General features: G+C 41.6%; 1 protein-coding gene across 3 annotated transcripts in view; it reads right to left on the reverse strand.

Moving 5' to 3' along the window:
- Positions 1–3,789: 3,789 nt before the first annotated feature.
- Positions 3,790–23,301, reverse strand: part of pacsin3 (protein kinase C and casein kinase substrate in neurons 3) — a 59,775-nt gene continuing 40,263 nt past the window's right edge. For all 3 annotated transcript variants that reach the window (XM_080729964.1, XM_080729963.1, XM_080729962.1), the window contains 4 exons: positions 20,310–20,430; positions 13,235–13,374; positions 8,572–8,753; positions 3,790–5,689 (listed from right to left, as the gene is read on the reverse strand). In XM_080729964.1, coding sequence (XP_080586090.1) covers positions 5,574–5,689; positions 8,572–8,753; positions 13,235–13,374; positions 20,310–20,430 — 559 coding nt within the window. In that variant the 3' untranslated portion in view covers positions 3,790–5,573. The remainder of the gene's footprint in view (positions 5,690–8,571; positions 8,754–13,234; positions 13,375–20,309; positions 20,431–23,301) is intronic.

Below are 23,301 nucleotides of genomic sequence, written 5' to 3' on the forward strand. Positions count from 1 at the left end.
GGTGAATAGGCTCCCTGGCACAAAACCTCTTCAGAACAGATAGAGGGTCTGCAGCCAAATACATATCATCACCTTAATAAACTATTTTTTAAAGGTTTTCAGGAAAAATAGAAAACTGATCCAAAATGAAAAAAGGGCCTAAGACAGTGACTTAAGCAATGACTAGTATAATGGCCCATCTCCATAATAGGGGCAGGAATAGCATGATCCTTTTCAATTCATGAGGAGCTGACTTAGGCAAAAATATAGATTTCCTAAAGAAAATGATGTAGGCCATGGTCATTATTAGTTTAAATTAATAAGGTGACATTTGATATTAATTTGGGGTCCTTGAAAAAGGTTTTTTGAACCACTGTTCAACAGAGGCTTGGTTAATTGATACATTGATTAATTAATTGATTGATTGAATACTTTATTAGTAAAACAATAGACAATATACAGTACAGGCATTTAGGCTAAAAGGATAATACAAAAACGTCCTGGGGACTTGTTTCCATTGTATCCAATTCACCAAAAGGGCTGATAATTAATTTATTTTCCTGTGTTTGTTCTAAATTCTTGTGTGGTAAATTCACATCTTGGGTGCTCCGTGTGGTGTTGATTGTGGCTGTGGGTGTCACTCACTTTGGAGAGGTTTACTTCCTGACCTCAACCACAAAGCATGTTCATCCAAGACATGCACTGTATTGTACAGAAGCAGGCTTAGAGTATTATGATGCATGTTCAATGACAGTGGGTGCTGTCTTAAATGTTTACTCTAACTTTGTTTCAGGTCCTTAAACAGGGATGTGCACAACCTAACATGACAGATTAGTTAGGGAAAGTTAGCCTATTGCTTGACCAATCTGGGAACTAAATCTAAATCACTAGCCTTCTTCACAAATGTGCTCATAAAGGTGTCTACTATCACCTCTGAACCTTGTCAAACCCAACTCCCTTGACATACTTTGTGGGAGCCAATCAAAGTTGGGGGTATCGGGATACCCAGGGCCTGGGCTGGGATTAAAGGGGGTAAAAGAAAACATGGCTAATATGAACGTACAAGGTGTGTAATTAGGGTATTGTTGGGCTGCTGAATCCATTCCAACCATTAGTTATCAGTAGAAATGACTCCTTGGCCATTTTTCCCTGTTTAATCCCAGGCCCTCAGGATACCCAATAACTTTGATTGGCTCCCACAAAGTATGTCAAGGGAGTTGCGTTTGACAAAGTTCAAGGAGCAGACTAGCCTGACACTCAGCCTGAATAAACCCTTTTGTAAATCCCGCCCCATTCTGCCCTGTTACTATGATGGGACATTAACCCTGGGCAGATTGTTTTTATAGTGGAAGCGGATGGGATTTTTTTTCCCTTCATAGCCTCATTACAGCTATATAAAGTACCAAAGGAAAAACACCTAGGTGATATTAATAAAAAGGGAAGACAAAGGTACAGTAGTTACATTGCAAAACAGGGGGTTTACCCGAAAATATATGTTTTAATGTGTTTAATCCCAGTGGGACAGAATCCTCTTTGCAGATTCTTTTATAGTGGGAGTGGATGGGATTTTTTTTCCCTTCATAGCCTCATTACAGCTATATAAAGTACCACAAAAAACACATCTACGTGATATTAATAAAAAGGGAAGAAAAAGGTACAGTAATTACATAGCAAAACAGTAGTTTTCCCCCGAAAAATAAATGTTTTAATTAGTTTAATCCTCTGGATCAGAGATAGAAAGAGAAGCGCATTGCATCTTGGGTACTAGGAAGAGGACAGAGAGAATGTTTCTCCTCACATAATAGGCTGGCTTTTCGTAATTCTGCCCATTTAAATTATATGTACCCAATCGTGACTCTTAGACCATTGATAAGGTACATGTGAACTAGTTTGTTGAAGCTTATTCGTTATGATGAGCGAGATCGCTTGACGCTTGCCGTCGCTATCACCGTACCGGCCGATCTCCGTGTCGCGCACTGCGGACAGTTTTTGAAAGCCTGAAGCAACATTCTCCACTGCACAAACTCCACCCCCGATAGCAAAAAGTGAATGTTTTTTTCTGGTTGGCCAGTCAGGGAGTCTCAGGGACCAATCAGAAGGCTGACAAACGGTCTATTGACATTTCGTTTCACTCAACAAAAAATGTAAAGGGGTGTGGCTAGCGATTCAGGGTCTGGAACTAGGCTAGGATTAGACACCTTTATGAACACATTTGTGAAGAAAGCTAGTGATTTAGATTTAGTTCCCAGATTGGTCTACAATAGGCTAACATTCTATAACTAGATGTGGTCAACTGGAACTGAGCTCATTTGCAATATCCTCATGGCCCACCAGAGGGCCCCGGCTTACAGGTTGAACTGGGGGTCGTTTAAATCAGTGGTGGAAAAAGTATTCAAACTTTTTACTTAGGTAAAAGTATCAATACTGCGATATAAGTAAAAGTAGGGAAGTGTTGGTATCAAAATGTACTTCAAGCACCAAAAGTAAAAGTACAAAATGTTAGAAAATATCAAATCTACAAGCCTACAATGCGTCGCATTGTGAGCTTGTAGATCGGCAATTTTCAAATAGCCACTGTATAAAATAAGGCCAAAGTGGTGTATGTATGTTTTATAATATTATAATTGTATCTGCAAAGTAACTAGTAACTAAAGTCTTAAAATAAATGCAGTGGAGTAAAAGTACAATATTTGGATCTGAGATGTAGTGGAGTAGAAGTAAAAGTATTACATTGGAAATACTTGTGTAAAGTACAAATACGTCAATATTGTACTTAAGTAAATGTACTTAATTTACACCACTGCTTGAAATGAAAAAGGCTGAAAAACACTGGTGTGGTGGTCTACATGCTCAGACTCACTGGTGTAGTGCTGGGTGACCGCACAACATAATCATATTTTAACTGACAAGCACAGAGCACTTGGAATTGTAGGAGTTGGGTAGTTTGACTCGGTTCCACAGATAAATAACTGTGAAAATAGCAGCTCTAGCGCCTGCTTGTGAGCTTGAGTTCATGCATGAACTCAATGCTGCCACCATCTGGCGGAGTCAGGTTAGGGTCGAGCAGCTTTGATGATGGAAAGGGCCACTATATTTCCACACTCACTCCAGAGGGCCACATTACATATACTGTCAGAAATCTCTATATTTGAGTAACATGACATGCTCATATTATTTGTTTGCAAGAACAGGAGATCTACAAGCTCAAAAGTTGACACTACTGGAAGAAGTATGCATATTCGTCTGAACACAGAGACGCAACACTGCCGTCTTCAGATTGATTCAATCTGGGAGCCGGTTTCAAAGATGTTCGTCTTCGGGCACCCAAGACGCCGTCTCCGTGTGGCAGAAAGGTCTACAAGATTAATCACCCAAATTCATTGTTCGCATGGACGCCGCCTATAAGAGGAGCGGTTCTGCTCTCTTGATTACACCAAATTACCTCATATAAATGTTGAGTGTGTGTGTGTGTTGGGGGTGAGGGTCCAACAGCATGCACAGGAAATAGGACAGCAAGTGTTTGGTCTTCTTGGTGGCGGCCATGTCATTCTTCATTTATATTGTCTATTCAACATTTGAAATTCCATACCTTGAAATACTGTATATCTCTGCTGTCGGGCTGAAACCTCATAACTCCAAAATGTTATTTTTCTGGAAAATGAGCTCAAGTGGATTGATTTATGCCAAAAATAATCTAAAACCTCAAAAATGGAGTTAAGGTTTTGGCCAGACAGTGACGATATGCAGGTATATGGAAGCCTGGCTCCAGACCAGGCCAGAATATAGTTAATTAAAACAAAATGAGAAGAGTGACGTTGACATGTGTGGTTTCTTTTTATTATCAGTTCTACATGGGTAGCTCTGGCTGTGGACAGGAATGTACAGTACCTTCTGTCAGCACAGTTTCTGCAGGAGAGGGGTCTAGATGATTTATTCCCCATGACACATACAACCTATGGACCCTAGTCTAGGGGAAAAAAAACGAATTCCCTAAAATAGGGGATTATAATTGTTTTACTAATACATGACAACTGAAAAGCTGACATCTTTGGACAAAACATTTATGCTTATTCTTGTTGAGCCTGTACAAAGCAGCTGTTAAATGACCCAAATGTATAAATTAGCTACCAACTCCCGTCCCAATTTAGTAATTAGTTTAAAGAAAATGATTAAATGATTTAAAAATAGAAATAAATTAGGAAGTAAATAAAACGTGTGACTGAATGTAAAAACTATAATCTTACAAAGAACATTTAGCTGAGGAACAGCTTATATATGGTTTGGTTTCTGTATATATAAAAAAAGATCATACCATATAAACGGCAACCATGGATGGTAAAAAAAAAAAAAAGAAAGAATAACCAACATATGTGAATTTTATATATTAAATCAAACGTAATTAACAAGCTAATGTAAATGGCCATGTCGTTTGATCCAATCCAACATAAGCAAGTATTGTATGTTGGTCTCAAACAACAAAAATATAAATATATTTAGTTTTCTTTCTCCCTCATGTGTTTTAACTTTTATTGGCTAATCATGTATCTTGTACACTGTCAAAGTTGCCTTTAAGTAGGACATACACCTGTCCAGCTAACAGACGAGCCAGTGGCTACAGTACACATTTGAACAATATGGGCACGGTCACACATGTGCTTCATACACGTCAGAAGCGCTAGCTCACTTCCTTCCTCGCGGCATTGAAGCGAGTTAAGTCCAATGCGTGTGAAGCTTAAGAGTTCAACATTGGTGAACCTTAACCAATAGGAAAGAAGTGTCGTCATTGACCTCACTAGGCAGTCATTTTGCCAGCAGTTCTCTTTCAGTGAGCGAACAACTCTGACAAAAGTCAAATGAACTACGCGCCAGAAAAGCTGCACTCTTGCTCTGCAAGACAACAAAGGGCAATTGACGCGTCTGAAGTCTCAGCTTGCATCGGCTATGGCACGTATGAAGCTCATGTGTGACCGTGCCCTAAGTCTTAGACATGCCATTAGAGTGTTAAAGGGCCAGATCATCTTCCAAGGCAGAGGGGGATGTAATGTCAGCAGTTCTCCACCAGAGGGCTCAGAATCCCCAGCCAGACAGCATTTTGGAGTCTGCATGGAAGGACATCTCTGGCTTCCTCTATTAAAGGCACTGGGCTTCTCTCACAGACCTCTTCAAATGGCTCTCCTCACCTCTTTTAAAGGGTCTCCATCTATTCTGGTAACTGTAAACTCTCGCTATCACCTCTCCAGAAGCAGTATCCTTCTTTTGTTCCGTAATCCACATTAAAACCAGTTTTCCTTTTTATTTTCCTGAAACATGCTGTAAATTCTGTTCTGTTGACTAAAGACCGAGTATACTGCATATCTTCTTATAGTGTGGCAAAAAAACAACAACAAAAACAACGATTCCATTGGTTGAAATCCCCCCCAAAAAATGTTGCCTGTGAAATGTTGAAATGTTGGCATTTATCACTGCCAATCACTGAGCTCATCCTATTGTCATGTAAGGGTACATGTTGGCGGTAACAAGCATGTTGCGACTGGTCCTGGCACCAAGAGTCTCGAGTGCCATTGGCTTGGGTTGAGCGGAGGGCGTGCGCGTCATCAGGAGGTGACGACTTGGACATAGTTGGCAGGGTAGAGGCCCACCTGGCCATTGCTGAGCTGTCCTTTACACCAGCCCTGCTCGTCCTCCTCTCCCATCTTCAGTAGTTGTTCTCCTGGAGGACGCAGGATGAGGGCACAGACAGGGGAGAGAGAGGAGATGTTGAGAGGAGAGGTAGGAGACCAAGAGAGATGAGAAGAAAGGGGTGATAGAGGAGAGGATAACATTGTGCCATTTAACCCATTTAGCCCTAGAACGCATTATTACTTTAACCATTATGTTATGCTTTAACTATTAAAAAATAGCAGATATACAAGCTTGGCACCGAATGCTGCGCTGCGAGGTTGTAGATCAGCTATTTTTTAAACTTTGTGCAAGTTCCTTTAATGTCTTCAAAGTCCTTCTAAGGTTTTTGAAAAACGCATGTTTCTACGTCAGTGGTTCTCAAACCTATTCATGTCAAGGACCCCTAGAATTATATGTATTTGGCCAAACCCGTCTCAAAATATTATATCACGGACCCCCCAGAAGCAAATATTTGAGTTGCAAATGTTCACTTTAAAAAATATATATTCAAAGATTTGCACACATTTCCATGATTTAAAAAAATAGCTGATCTGCGCTATGAGCTTGTATATCTGCTATTTCTCTATAGCTAAAGTATAAATAATTAATAATAGATTTGCAAGTGTGAAACAAGTATTCTTAAATAATGACCCAAGTGAGAACTGAGCGGGTTAACTTACCATTGTGCAACACCAAGACTGATGGGCCTGTGAGCGTGCTATTGTGGGTGAAATCTTACACGGCTAACTTATACTAATCACGCTCCGGATTGCGTTGGGTACTCTGGCACACTAGGCAAAACACTGCACCCAATATGTACGGCATTATGATTTGTATTCCTTTAGTTGTATGCATACTGTATACTTCCCAACAAGCTACTTGACTCCTTTCCATTCTGTCTCCCTCCCAGCTTTCCATCAAGACCCCCCGCTAAAACAAAAAATACACAAGGGATGTAAACAATTCACTCTTCCTTTGAAAGAATAACAATATGAGCATGTCATGTCACTATTGTGACGACAAACTGAAAATATAGTTTTAACATGTTAAGGCGAGAAATAGGCCATAGAATAAACTAAATTAAAACAATTTGTGCTGACGAACCAATTGTTGGATTAAGTTACTTTTCCTGTAATATTTTACCCACAGTGCATTTGACATACAGTACTGTAACCTCTCTATTTCTTTTTTTATATATGTTATATTTACACAGTCTTTGCTATGTATATTCACTGTGGAGTTTGTATTTTAAAAGGCAGTCACATTAATATGTTGCTATTAAAAGGCGAGTTGTGGTCCAGTGTGAGCTCAAGGCAGCTGCAATCAGCAGCCATGCCCGACAGGAGAGCTCACCGGTGGGCAGGAGTGCAGATGTTGGCGTCTGTCTCTTGTGGTTCTAATTGGCAAACACTTTTTGGCCATTCTTTGACTGTCTCTACTGCACTTGAAAGGTCTTCGATCAACTTTTCTGTTACAGATGGCTACAGTTTTAGATAGATAGATAGATAGATACCTTTATTATCCCAAGGGGGAAATTTGTTTCGTTCCTCAGTTCAGCCAAGCTACCATTGGAAATTAACAACTGATGGCCACTTTATCGCTTAAAGTAACGCTGAAAATGGTTGGGTATCCTGCAAGAAAGTCATAATCTGATGGTGAAATTGTGTGTTACATCAATAACGATGGCATTGCAGAGCAAGTCATCGGTAAATTCTGACCTATTTGTGGGACAAGTCTCATGTTGCCATTTGGAATGTTATAAAGAAAATAGTGCTTTGAACATAAAATAAGGGTGGTTTCTGGAGTGCATACTTCACCAAAAGACATTTGACAGAATACATTAACCAACCAAAACTTTAGAACATCAGAGCCAACACTAAAATGGATATTCACAAATCCAATTTTAGCCAATGCCGATGAGCAATGTGAGTTTGTAATTGCAGATTATCCTAAAGATAATCAATAGTGTTAAGAAGAATTGCCAGAAAAGACCATTTTGTCATTTTAAAATGGGTTTTGAATGTAAAATATCCCCTGAATCAGGACGATAAACATTCAAAACAGAAGTCTCCTGGGCAAAGTTCCTCAATGTGAGTGGTTGGAATTTACCAAACGTCTTATGAAGTTGATCCAATTTAAACTTGGATCAAAATGGAATGGGGAAAAAGAGATGACTGAAATAAAAGCATTTTCCCAGAATAATTTCTTTTGAACTCAAGTGAGCATTCACTTGCTGAAACCAAAAATTGGACTGGGCATTAAAAGCTGGAACAAAAATGCTTTCATTCTCAACTGAAACTAGTTGCCAAGTTGGTATTTCAACACAACTTGTCTGGACAGTACGGTGCATACAACTACAGTAGAGTTAAGAACTACATGCAAAGTCAGGCAGAATCTAGTGTGTGCTTATTGGCTAGATCATGTTGTATTATCAAAGAACGGATATATTAAATTGACTGATTTATAGAAACAGTCTGAGTGTAAATATAACTCTGTGTCACAGACTTCAACTGTGTTCTGAACATTAACTAACCGTTTAACCTTTAACCGAAAGCACAAATCTTGACCGATTAATCAGTTAAAGTATAAAACTGTTTAATCAGTCAAATATAAATATTGAAACGGTATACAGTCTACAAACTGTATAAACAAACCATCACCAAATTAGAACCGACATTATCTATCCTATAAAGTATAACAATGTAAAAAGAAAAGAAAAAAACTGATAAGAAAATGAATTGAGTCAAAGTGGAACTTTTATCAAGAACATGAAACGAAAGGATTTCGCAGAGGGAATGCGAAGATATCTTTGGTTTATGGTTCACTAAGAATTTGTTTATCCCGAAAGAGTATCCCGAAACACGCAGTTGAGTGTGTGTTTACATGTGTGCAGGGTGCGGTTGAGTATTAAGCATTAGTATGGATTAATACCTGATTTAAAGCTGAGCTCATCGGCCTCCTGGCCTGTGTAATCATACAGCGCGCGGACGCGCACCACCTCTACCTTCTCCTGCTCCTCCTCCTCCTCCTCCTCCTCCTTGTCCACGCCGTTAACCGCCAGCACCTTCTTGGGGCTGTCGTCGTCTGACCACTCCGACGAATAGTCCTTCACCCTGGATAGTGACCACAGACACAGAGAGGCATGAGAATAGTCCTTCACCCTGGACAGTGACCACAGACAGAGAGGCATGATGCGCACTCAGGGATTCAGAGTCAGACCACCTTTTAAAAAGGGAAGTTGGTCAAGGTTTGTGGCCCTAGGTTCCTTGAAGGGGGCTGCAAGTGGTGAGACTAACCCACGAACACGCACGCGCACACGCAGTCACACACACACACACACCACACACACACACACACACACACACACACACACACACACACACACACACACACACACACACACACACACACACACACACACACACACACACACACACACACACACACACACACACACACACACACACACACACACACTCCCTTTTTCTCATGCTGCGCAAGTAATGCCAACTGTTTAAAATTCACTCTGCTTCTTGGAAGACTATATGGTACAAAGTTGTTGAAATCCACACAGAGATAAACTGGTTTAAAATACCCTTAGAAACGGTGTAGTTAATGCACATCAATGCAAGGGACATTTTATTTGTAAAGCACAAGGCAATTCAAACACCAGTCAAACACCAAACACCAACTCTATGAATTCATTTCGTGTTTCTCTACGGAATGACAATGACCATGTTTAGGAAAAAATAAAAAACATTATACAATAAATGTATACAGTACAATATTATATATTATACTGTATATTCTAAAATGGATAGCGCCAGTGCTTGATTCTGATTGAATGAGTTCTATTACAGTACTCAATATTCAACATTACATTCCATGGATGCATTACCCTAACTAAAACACATAGAAAGTATAGATCTAGAACACAAAATGTATAGATCTAGAACACAGATTTCATAGCTCTAGAACACATAGAATAAAAATTCACCGCTTCACTTCGAACCGAGGTTTGATTTTTACAAATCACTTTAAAACAAGGCAGATACCGGCGCTACACATAACGCTTGGTGTGCTTCCAGTACCTTCAATTAATTTGCACAACAACTTCCTGTTTTTTTCTGTCAGTCACTGGGCTTGTTAGTCTTAGCAGTAGTAGCTGTGAAATTGTCATTTAAAATGTTTTAGCCGTGGTAAAATCCACTTTTACTGCCTTTTAATCTGAAGGGATGCTTGGTGCCTTGGTGCCACGCCGCTTTCTCCGTAGGCCGCCGCTATTATTTTGAAGGGCCGGAAGGGGGTTGTTTTTGTTTTTTTGGATTATCACTTGACGGCAACGATTACGTCATCTAGTCACATGACAGTGAGAAACATGAAGAGAAACATGGCTGCGCCAGGCCGAGTGAATTGTGTACAGTAATCTGCCCACCCTTTGGCTCAAAATGTCTCTTTTGAGGAAATGAAGTCTCTTTATGGGCCTCTCAATGGATTTACTATGGCGGAGCTTCACTTCGCGTGTACGTCCAACGTGCGTTTTAAACAAATCACGGACATTACCGATGCGGGCGGGACCGGAGCTTCGTACTGTAAGTAATTATACTTTTACAGTAAATACAGTAAGATTCACAGTCCTCACCGTCAACGGCAACATGATTTTAACCCTTTCAATGACGGTGAAGATTGTCAACGGCAGCAGAACTGTTAAACCACAGCCTTGTGTGGCTTTGCTTTACATCAAAATCTTAGAAGAACTCAATAGAAGATTGGACTATATAGGACATGAATTTTGCACCCTTTCTAAACAGTTTATTACAACAATTACAACCTCGGCCATATTGCCTAATCCTATGGACGGTGGGAATACAGGTTGTTCACCATGTGCCAGCATAGCCTCACATTACATTTTCACTCAGTAGACCGAAAATGTAATGTGAATACTGCGACCGGAATGGTTTACCTGGCTAGTGCCAGCATTTCATTTAATTACTTTCTTGTTCAATATGTGATATAGTTTTGGGTCCCCAGACAACAATAAATAAGGTGTCTTGGGCTTCTTGATGATCTTTTCCCACCAGCAGAGGGCAGCATCATGGCTGTTTACTGGGACAATAGTTCACAACAGCATGACAGGAGCCAGACTACATACAGCTCAAGCCAAGCAATAGTAATTCTCAGTGGGGGTACATTTTACTATTTATTGTAGCTGACATTTCTTTTGCTATTTGTTCATTCCTTTACTTTCTTCATTTCTTCAAGTGAATGTAGTATTCATTCATTCCTCCACTGGGACTTTCAGACATTGCTGGTTTTTGGTCTCAATGCAGATGGAAACACTTGAGTTTAACTACTAGGCCTGGAATCTATCTGGATGCTAAAAGAAGTCCAAGCTGCTGGGTAATCATGTTTTAAAGTGTATTTTGATGTACAGCATTGCATAGAAAGGTGAAGAGTGTAAAACGCTCAATAAATCTTAGAATTATTGAATGCTTTAACCAGCGAAAAATAGCAGATATACAAGCTCACAGCGCGGCACCGAGTGCCACGCTGCGAGCTTGTAGATCTGCTATTTTTGAAAAAGTTGTGAAAATATGTGCAAATCTTTGAATATATGTATTTTCAAAGCAAACGTTTGTAACTCAAATTTTGCTTCTGGGGGGTCCCTGGAACTAAATATTTTGAGATGTGGGTCTGTGGCCAAATAAATATCAGTTTGGGGGTCCTTCACATGAAAAGGTTTGAGCACCACTGACATAGCAGTCTCTCAAGAACAGACTAACTGAGCTCCAGTTAAGTGAAAAGGACCTTTTCTTTGATGAGCAGATCTACAAGCTCGCAGCGCGGCACTCAGTGCCGCGCTGTGAGCTTGTATATCTGCTATTTTTCAATAGTTAAAGCATAAAATAATAATACACTATAATGTGTACCCGTTCTAAATGGGTTAAACAAGAAAGACGAAGAGAAAGTATCATTGTAAAAAAGTAGTGTACAAAATCCACATGTCGCTATACATTTGTACGCTACAGTTACATGTACATTGCCGATTTTAACGGTGTTGAAAAGCCATACAGGAGAGCAGAGATGGCCACAGAAAAAAGGCACAGTGAGAAGCTGTGATGGTGGCTTGAGAGACACCGATAGGAGACCCATACGGATGTGTTGGTAACTGTCTTAATTAACCCATTAAGACGTCTGTGTTGCGTTAGACTTGAAACGCTTTAACCATTATTTTATGCTTTATCTATTAAAATCACAGCGCGGCACCGAGTGCCACACTGTGAGCTTGTAGATCTGCTATTTTCTGAAATATCATGAACATTTGTGCAAGTCTTTGGATAATTTGACCCGATTCTATAAATGTCTTCTAAATCCTCCTTCTAAATCAGACAGTTCTCGAACTTTTCCATGTCAAGGACCCCCAAAATTACATGTATTTGGACCTGGACCCCCATCTAAAAATATTTTGTTCCAGGGACCCCTGAAGAAGCAAAGATTTTAGTAAAAAAAATGTTTGCTTTAAAAGAATATATATTGAAAGATTTGCACAAATGTTCAATTTTCTTTCTTCAAAAATAGCAGATATAGAAGCCTCGTATGAGCTTGTATATTATGTGCTATTTCGAATAGCCAAAAAAAAAAGCCATAAAAAAGTGGTTACGTGGCACAGATGCATTCCCTGTCTTAGCGGGTTAATTAATGGGACTCCATGGTACTGGGGAGGCAACTGGGACTCCGTGGGACCGTGGAGGGAATTGGGCTTCCGTCTAGAAGCCCAATTCGAATACAGTACACACACACACACACGTGTTCGATTGTGCGCACTCACGCAGTGAGTGAGACTTCCAAGCAGAGAACAGGCACTTCTATATATCAAACTGACTCCCACAATGCACACACAGCATCTGCTGAGTCAGCTATTCGGCCAGTAATTAAATGTGTACCATGCAAGGAGGAACGGGATGTTAAGTCCTCGGGTGTAGCTGGGATAGAACAACAAGACTAAAACACACACACGCACGCGCACACGCACACACACACACACACACACACACACACACACACACACACACACACACACACACACACACACACACAGAGAAAAACCCAAAAATACAGATAATTGTAGTCTACTACAGTATTTAGTCTGGTCTGAACAGCCCACGGTGGATGCTGTAAAATTAAAGGAAAACAATTATGTGTGTGTGTGTGTGTGTGTGTGTGTGTGTGTGTGTGTGTGTGTGTGTGTGTGTGTGTGTGTGTGTGTGTGTGTGTGTGTGTGTGTGTTCGCATCGCAGCGCGCGTGTGCAAGGATAAACTGAAGGTTACATTTTTCCCCCTTGTACAGACAGACCCCCACAACGCCTGTCTTGTGCAACTATGTGTCACTTCTCATGAAATCTCATCAGCAATGTCTTCAAGGTCCAGCGAGGGTCTGGGGAAATTCATGATCTGTTCTAGATCAGCTGTTTCCCAAACCTTTTCACCTTGAAACCCTGAACTGAAATACATGAATGAACCACTTAACCCATTTAGACCTGAGGCCGATTTGTTATATTGTGAATGCTAACAGTTGGCTTGTGTGAGCTTGTACCTGACAGTGTCCTGGGTGGCAGGGCTGGGAGGGGCCTCCTCTCCGGAGGGGACGATGTTGGTGAGGGTGACCACATTCTGCTCATCATGGCCGGCCTTCTCCTTCCTGCTGATGGAGTGGCTGGCCTCTGGAGACCACTCCTAGACACACATTTAATATGAAACAGTGTAAAACTACACAGTAAAGCAGGGTTCCCCAATAGGCGGCCCGCGGGGGGCTACTGTCTGGCCCACACCAACCCCAGTAATAATGGTGGTATAAGAGCAGCAACAACACTAGTATATCGTCGTTGTCGGGTGGAAATCTCGTATCTCCAAATTTGTACGTTATTTCGCAAATCATACAAGGCCTTCGGCCCGTCGCACAAAAGTAGTGAAAACAGCAGATCTACATTTGTGCTTGTAGATCGGCTGTTTTCACTAGTTTAAATCATGAGCATGAGCTGCAATACTGCTGGGTGACCAGTGGCAGGCCTGGGTGACCAAGTGGCGCTGTTGAGTCACACACACAGGCGACCCGCGACCCCATTGTTTCCCGCCTACAACATAATCATCAGGTATTATGATTATACTTGGAGAAAGATTTATTTCAAAAAAAGTGTACAGTAAGTGTTAAAATTATGTTTTTATTATGTGGCCAGACTAGGGGTGGCTCGGTATCGACATTTTGTTATCGCGGTTACCGTCTTCCCATTTACCACCGGTATTGCGGTAATTACCGCACCCCCGTATCTATTAAGGTTCGGCGATAAGCCAAAATATTCCAATCATCTGCCCAGAATTTGCCGCTCCACAGCCCGAGTTATACATCCCCGTACAGCACAGCGGGTCTGGCTTTGAAAGGAGCAGATCTACAAGCTCACAACACGTTGCATCCGCGACGCGTTCTGAGCTTGTAGATCTCTGCACTGTCGGGTTACTATAGTAACGTAGGCTACAGGGGCTTTTCAAACACAGTACGCTGTGTGTGAACAACCAGATGAGAGACGGCCCGGGTAGATCATGTACATTGATTCTGTAAAGTCACGTCTCAAATTGCATTGATTGAGTGACAGGTTTTAGTTACAAGACTTGACACAAAAGGTTGTAAAATCGCCGACGGAGTCAGCGACGTGTTGGAAAAAGTAGAAGCTGGTTTCATTTTCGGTTTTAGTCCTCGCGGCTCGCGCTCTGTCTGTCTGTATGAATAAAAAAAGAATCTGCCACAAGGTATGTATTACATGCTTGTGTCGTGTGGATAATGGAGAAAGTTTAACGCTGCTGCCTGCTACGAGACAGCCGCTCCAGTCAGTGTCCACTGTCCAGTGGGGATTTATCTGTCTCCGCGTGACGGCAATACCTAGGGTCTAGCGTTAGTTTCATTTTCGATGAAAAGGAAACTGATGGCCCATTAAGCTTCCAAACAGGTGGTACGCGGCCCAGAGCAGAGCGGCATGGAGCGCATGCGGTCCTTGCTTCTCCCCCGTTTTAAAACTCGCTCGTTCTGAATAAAAAAATCGAACCTCTGTTCGAAGTGGGGCTGTGTGTGTGTGTGTGTGTGTGTGTGTGTGTGTGTGTGTGTGTGTGTGTGTGTGTGTGTAGCACCTCTCTGGTCACCCAGGATCATGTGTACCGATTCTTGTTACATTTGAAGAAAATATGTAGGAAAAGGTGCAAAAAGTGTGTTTTGGAGAAAATTCAAGATGGCGGAAAATCTATCCTGACCCAAGGAATCCAGGGAAAAAAGAATTTTAATTTTCCGATCTACGGTTCAAGAGTTACGGGGCAAAACGCAAAGTGGGCCGTTATAGCGCCACCATGAGGCCGAGTGATGTAATTATTTTTGGATTCATTCTTAAAATCATTATGAATCTCCTCTCCGAGGTTTGAAACTGTAGCTCCTATGGTTTACGAGAGAAAAATACTTGAATGTGAGTTTTTGCAATTCCCATTATAAGTCAATGGGGAAAATTAATTCACTAATAAATTAATATCAATTAAACTATAGAACCTTTCTCTTAGCAAGTTACTAGCAGACGATTCCCGAGTAAGCCGGTCGATTTGACATATGGCGCGAGTGTGTGGTGCAAAAACTGTGGGAGGAGTAGCGTGCCAAACTTTGAGGCTACATACAGACAGACAGACAGACAGACACGGACGGACGGACGGTTACACACACGGCCACGTATAGGGAGCTTGTGTTCCACACAGCTCCAAAAATGCCTCTTTATTGTCTTTTGACCGCGGTAAGGACCCTGACACCGCGGTAGGCCGCGGTATACTGCGGTACGGCGGTTACCGTCCCCAACCCTAGGCCAGACCCACCTGTTTGTTCATTAAGTATGCCTGGTTGTCAGGTGGGTGGTGACCCAGCTGAAGTTAGCCACACCCACAGATGTTGTTGAATGATAAAAAGGGGAGGGGATGATTTTACGATGTCATTATATCCGTGTATTTCAATTGGGCCTTTTGGCTCAGAGGCCTTCAGCTTTCAGGAAGTACCCAAAAATACACAGGGAAGACATATTTGCGTATTATAACCCCACCTGGGGGTCGATTAGAGTAATGTTAACTCCATAGACCCATACAAAACAGAAAAAGTACAATACTATGGCACCACCTCTTTAAGTATAAAACAGACGCAATAAACATACAATGCCTCTCTCTCTAGGAAAGTCTTTTGTTCCGGCTGCCCTTAAGCTGTGTGTTAACGAGACACACAAAGGTCGATCGACGATGACCTCTAAGGACCTTCCAGGGAGGGTGCTGTGACACCCTTTCTAGTTTCTTTTCCTTTCGAGTTGTTTTTTTCGCACTGATTTTTTTGACACTGCACTATTACAGTAGGTTGTGTTAGTAGTTTTTGAGTATTTTTGCTTGTGTTCGACATAACAGTGAGATACTTGTTGCACTAACTAACATTGACTGCTATGGTCACTTTGTTTTGGACACTGTACTATTTTGATAGTTGTGCTTAAGGTCACTTTATGTATATATATTTATATATTATTCATTCACTCTCTTGATGTACCTTGCGCTTTACTGTACTCTGTTCTTGTTTCTTTTATTTTTTCTTCTTACTAACTTTGTAAATAACCGTATACTGATTTTCCCCCTTGTGATAATAAAGGTATCTATCCATGACCAGACAGTTTTACTGTAACACAGTGTCCTGTGGTGTAAATAATCTAACAATCAATTCAGCCCACGAGACCACACCTAGACAAAACAAAGAGACAACACGGCCCCTTCCCTCCATGCGTGTACACACCTCTGACATAATAACAGGGTGCTGACAGGGCTAGCTGTGCCGGGATAGAGTTACCGCTTTGGCAGGGTCAGTCTGGAGCACAAAGACATATGCAGGCCTCTGTGTGTGTGTGTGTGTGTGTGTGTGTGTGTGTGTGTGTGTGTGTGTGTGTGTGTGTGTGTGTGTGTGTGTGTGTGTGTGTGTGTGTGTAGGGGGGGATGCAGGGACAATAGTTCTGTGTGTGCAACTGTGCATGTGAGGAGTGTTGTGGGAATGCCAGGAGATTCCTAAGAGGACAGAGGAGATCTACTGCTCTCTGCCTGCTGCTCTTTACAAATAAACTCCCCCCCCCCCTTCTCTCTCGCTCTCTCTCTCTCTCTCTTAAGTCTGTAGTCTTTCTATTTGTAACTCTGTCTGTAATCTCTTTTCAACTCTGTAGTCCTTCTACTTGCAACTCTAGTTCATTCAAACTTTATTTAAATTCTCTGAGAGATCAGTTGAGGGAGACCCTCATTTACAATGATGCCGAGATTACACACATATAATCATAATAACACAAGAGAAAAAACTATGTTGACAAAAATCAGTTAAAACAGTTACATACAGGTAATGCACGGTCATTAAGTAAACTCCTAAAATGAATGACCAACAGATTCTAGGGTATTCAGCTTAAAATCCTGTTGCAAGAGGTTCCAAGAATCAGGTGCACTTATGCTGAAGGCAGTCTTTCCCAGTTTCGATTTAGTCTCTGTAACGCCCTTTCATCTTGTAATCTGGCCTCTTAGTCTCCTTTTGTTAACTCTCTAAGTTAACCGCCCCTTTTGTAAACTGTTTTTATTGTAACCTCTTTTTATTATTTTTGTCTTTAAAACTGTGTAAAAACTATTCTGTTCTTTTTTTAAGTTTTTCTTTTTCTTCCCTGCCAGTCCCTCTCCAACTATTTCTGCCACACAGCGTCATCTCTCACCCTTGCTGTAATTATGCATATTATGTAAGTGTCTCTTCCCTTCTTTGCCAGGACAAATCAGCAGTTCCCATGGAGGCTGAGGTCTCCCTAAACGGGGACTGTATGGTCCCCTGTGCAGCTCTAGCCACGCACAAACAGACAGTACATACTGTACATGCTTGCCTATGTCGGAACTACTCAATGGGCTTCAACTGGGATTCAGGTCTGCAGTGTTCATGCAATTCTGGATGCAATATAATCAGTATTCTTTAACCCTTTAAGACCTGAACAATACCTATGTCTTCTAAATCCTAATGGAAGCAAAGATTTTAGTTTAACATGTTCGCTTTAAAAGAATATATATTCAAAGATTTGCACACATTTTCATGTTTTTTCAAAAAATAGCAGATCTACAAGTTCAGATCACGGCACTCGGTGGGAAAAGAGCCGGGTAGAGGAGGGTAGAGCCGTGGTGTGGCAAGCCGGGACTGTAATGTAATGGAAAGGCCACAGAAGCTGTGCTGTTGTACATGTTGTGTGATTATTACAGAACCACCATACCAGCTGACTATCACCTGATCACTTAAAAACTGTGGAATGTTGTTTCTTTCCTTAATCCATCCCAACTAATGCACTATATACACACTACATCAGTAAGTACTGTAACATACACTATATATACATTACATCAGTAAGTACTGTAACATACACTATATATACATTACATCAGTAAGTACTGTAACATGCACTATATATACATTACATCAGTAAGTACTGTAACATACAGATGTACCGTTTCAAGTCTTCAGGCTTTACTGCTCTTTTCCTGAAAATGTCCTGCAAATGCAATTTTTTCCACAGGTTTCTTTCCTGTTTTGTCTTTCAATTCTTTATGGAGAACGGAGCATATTTTTACAGAAACCCGAAATGTCAAGAAACCACTCAATTCCCATTGAAAAGCAGAATCCACCTTCATAGGTAGATTTAAACTTCAAAGTCAGAGAAGCCCATAAAAATAGCAAAAATAGCTGATCTACAAGCTCAACGTTCTGCCAATCCACTGGAAATCTACTGTCTTGCCAATGGCAGGACGTGTGAAGTTTTTAAATAGCACATCTGTACATCCATTGACACTCTTCAGTTGTTCCAGTACCTGCTGACCAGTTCTTCTTCCAGACAGGGAATTTTGAAAAGGTTTAAACGGCCAGGCCACTTGCAGTAACAACTACTATCTTTAACCACAGTACAGCACTTTATGTACACAACGCTCTGACGTCTTCAGTATTTGGTCACCTTAATAGTGCCATAGTTTTGTACTTTTTCTGTTTGGTATGTGTCTATGGAGTTAACATTACTCTAATAGACCCCCAGGTGTGGTTATAATGTGCAAATATGTCTTCCCTGTGTATTTTTGGTTTCTTCCTGAAAGCTGAAAGCCTCCAAAAGGACCAAATCGAAATACGCCGCTTTAATGACATCATAAAATCATCATTGTCCATGACTGTGAAGATGGGGTGCAGTGTATAAGAAAATATACTCTAAATCTTAAGCGCAGATCGGAGCCCAACCCACCGATTCAGTAACGACTAAATTATCATGGAGCATTGTGTGTCTGGCCTAGTCTAACTGTAATGTGAGGAGCATCAGGTAATACCACTGTACAGCTTACCGTACTGCCCACCCACAGTCAGACAAAGCAACGGCTTGCCAGGCAAACAATACACACGATTGTATCTCTATTTTATGAGTCGGCCATTCAGTGATCACACATTTTCTAGGACAAAAAGACACAATCCAGTGTTCAACATGATCCTGTTTCTTAGAGCTAGGTAACAGGAAGTGATGTGGGTGTGGAGATGCCTGCATGTAATCAGTGCCCGTGGAGCTCAACTGGGTTTTCGTGCGGTGCCAGCCGATCTAACAACTGACCGTGTGTGTATGTCTGTCTGTCGGGGTCAGTACAGCCTCAACAGCTGCAATACCGCTGGGTGACCAACCTTCAAGTTGAGCAGCCTTTTTGCCAATTGCCTAAGCTGTAATCCTGGGCGTATGGGGAGTTTCATCATGATCCAAGGAATCCAGAGAATTACTTTTTTATATGTATGACCTATGGTTCAAGAGTTATAGGCCAAAAGTTGAAGTGGCCTGTTATAGCGCCACCCTGAGGCCAATTTGAAACGTTTGGGTTAATGGTTATTCCTGGGCCTACGGTGTGCAAGTTTCAAGCTGATCGAGAGATTACAGTAGCTGCTCATTGAAGCCTGATAGAGGTTTTAAAAAAGTATCAGGAGAAAAATATTTCAACGAAAATAAAACATATCAGGGTGGAACTTCCATTGCCTTACTGGCAGCATACATACACAAGAAATCTGGCACCAATCAATCGAAATAGTTTGCGTTTGCGAGATTAGCTCCGGACAGACAGACATACACACAGGCACTCTTTTAGGGCGTCCGTAGATTTCCACTAGCAGCTAAACAAACCTTGCCGCTGTATGTGCATGAGTGTCTTTGGCTCATTCTGTCATCAAACATTCCAGAGCCCACTCTGAGCTCTTTATTACACAGCAGGGCATTCACTGGCAGCCTGTTTAAAATGCACTCCCTCTGTCTCTCATACACAGACACACACCTCCGACCCTGCTCGTTCAGTATGCCTGCACTTCATAGTACACGCGTAAACATGAATGAATTCACTTATTGGGAAAAATCCTGTTTGTGTATCAAAAACCTAAATGATGTTTGTTAAGGATACATTTAAGCCTGTGTTTTGTGTGTGTGTGTGTGTGTGTGTGTGTGTGTGTGTGTGTGTGTGTGTGTGTGTGTGTGTGTGTGTGTGTGTGTGTGTGTGTGTGTGTGTGTGTGTGTGTGTGTGTACTGCATGTGGGCATTTGACCGTACCTCAAACTGGGGCCAGTTCATGCTCATGCCAGGTCCGTGGGTGTTCCTCCACCACCGAAGGTCCTCCACGTCATTGGCCAAATTGATGGTCTGACCCAGGTCTTGGTACAGGGCCGTGAACCTATTGGACAAAGTCAATGCCAATCATGAGGCGTGATGCAATTCAGGTACTATTATTATTTTCAAGATCATAAATCCAACCCAGAAGTCCCCCTGTGAAACGGAGTGCTGAACCCAGTGGGCTTGAGCAGAGTGCTACAGTACAGTAGATTGCGTCCATAATGCTTTCTTAAGATTAACATGAGGGCGTTTCTGTTTTTATGTGCAGGGGAGAAAGGAAAGAGGCGGTAGCTAGAGAGGACGACGTCCTACTATAGACTCTGTGCCATGCCAGATGCACCGTGGTGGATTCAACCCCCTAGACCAGGGGTGGGCAACTTTGATGATGGCGAGGGCCACTATATTTCCACCTTCACTCCAGAGGGTATATTGCCATGTCCTACTTGGTCATTCTAGTATCTCATACAAAGGAAGCAAAAATAGCCGATCTACAAGCTCAAAACGCATCGCGCTGCGATGCGTTTTGTGCTTGTAGATAGGCTATTTTTGCTTCTTTTGAATTGGAATCCTGAATTATTTTTTGTTATTTTTTAATTGGAATCCTGAAATTTAACATTTTGATTTAATTTCAAATGCATATACCGTAAATCCCCAATTAATCGCCCGGTGGCAAACTGCCGCCGGGTCCCATATATCCGCCCGGGGTCTGACCCCATTTTGCGCAATAAACGCTGTTTCAAATAAGCGCACGGTTCGTATAAGCGCCTGGGCCGTTATTTGCAATTAATATTATCCTTATTATGTTTTATGTAAGAGCCCGGGCTATTATTTGTTTGGTTGTTTGGTATTATTTGCTATTTATTCAACTTAACTGGTCATTTATGTTGCATGGCAGTGGTGCGCTGAAAACAGCAAATCTACAAGCTCACAGCAGTGCTGTGACAGCACGTTGCAACGCACCGCACTCACTGTGCGTCGCTACGGGTCATATGTTGCATGACGGTAGTGCGCTGAAAACAGCAAATCTACAAGCTCACAGCCCTGTGGACAGACACTTCTAAGCCAAATGTATATGGTGTCCAGCCCAGCCCAGTGCTGCGCTACCATGACGTGCAGGACGCACTGTCTGTGCGTCGGGGAACAGATTGCCAAAGGACACCAAAAAAAGAGAGAGGAAAAAAGGAGTCTGCTGCTCTCTGCGCACTGATCACCATTCATTACTGTCTAAAACGTTGCTACAATGCAAAGTTTGCGTGAGTAGGCCTACTTTAATGGCAAAACGTTGTGATGGAGAAAGACTGGCCAATAAAGAACAGCTGGATCAGAATAAGTCATTACCTGTTGCTGCCTCTTGTTATCCAGTCCACATTTTGAAGAAGTAATCCATTATTTTGAGGTGCAAGGGGAATGCAGAAGGCTTAATCATAATGCAATACCATAATGGTTTAATGTCAGGATAGTGGAGCTGTTCAGTGGTCATGTCAGCGAGTCCAGTCAGAGCACCGCAGCTGCAGGACTTCTGCGCTAATTGGGTCGTTGCCTCGTTGACTACAGACCTAGATGCGTCTTTGCTGGCATGCGGTAATTGATTATTTTGGAGAAAGATTCCCTTTAGTATAAATAATAGTATCTATATTTTTTTTAAAAGGCATTCATACACTCTTGATATTTTTTAAATGAGGTTTGGTCTAATAGATCACAATGTGCTATTTTCTGGGTGTTCATAACAATTAAAATAATAATAATAATAATAATAATAATAACATTTATTATAACATTTTGATTATTACCCCTATTATATAGTTTGAGAAAGAAAAATGTACCAAATAATGGCCCAGTGCTGGCCAGTGCCAAAATAAATAAAAGCCTGTTACCAATAGCCGCCTGGTCCCTTTTAAGCGCCCGGGGTCCGACCCCATTTTGCGAAATAAACGCCCGGGCTACTAATTGGGGATTTACGGTAGGTATATACTCATGTTAACTTTATGCACCTAAATACAAATACATTGGATATAAAAAAATACATTTTAATACTACTATACTAGTCGTTAAGCTACTAATAATATTAGATTATAGACTGACGGAATTAAAGCAGGACATGTTTGGAATTGTAACAGCTGAAATCAGTAATATATCAGTATTCCGGGATTAACCTGTGGCCGCATTAAGTGAAGGTGGGGGGCGCATTTGGCCCCCGGGCCGCCAGTTGCCCATGTATGCCCTAGACTGGTGGAACAGCAGCTAGGGCTGGGGCGGTATGGATCGTGGTAATACATCACTGTTTACCGACGGTATAGCGGTATCGCAGTATCTCCCCCCAAAAAGTTGCTTTGAATGAAAAAACTCATTGCCGCTCTAATTCGTGACATGCAGTCAACAAGATAATAATAATAATCGCACCGACACCGCAGTATGCATTACACCAGTGGTTCTCAACCTGTGGTTCGGGACCAATAGTGGGGGTTGCCAAATCATTTTGGGTGGTCCCTGGATGATTAACTTAATGCGCAACATTGTTTTCTCACTCAACAGTAAACAAACCTTAACCAAAATCGATGTTAAGTGTATATGAGGGTATAAAATGACAAATTAAACATTGACCAAATTGCCAAATATTAGAGGCAGAAATTGTGAAAATAGCCGATCTAGCGTTGCAAGGCGTTGTGAGCATGTAGATCTGCTATTTTCACAATAGAACCGTGTTACACAAAATGTAATGCCTCAACTCTTAGTGCTCGTAAGGGTGGGGGTGGGGGGTCCCCAGTTGAAATATGATTATTTTGGGGGTCGCGGCCTGAAAAGGTTGAGAACCACTGCATTACACAACCGCGGTATTGCAGTCATTGCACCCAACCCTTACAGCAGCAACACACTTTTAACTCTCAGGAGTTCACTTTGAGCCAAAGAACCTTTGCCAATAGTGGTTCTATGG

The sequence above is a fragment of the Nannobrachium achirus genome, assembly GCF_963921795.1.
Source record: "Nannobrachium achirus genome assembly, chromosome: 7".
In the NCBI taxonomy this organism is placed as follows: Eukaryota; Metazoa; Chordata; class Actinopteri; order Myctophiformes; family Myctophidae; genus Nannobrachium; species Nannobrachium achirus.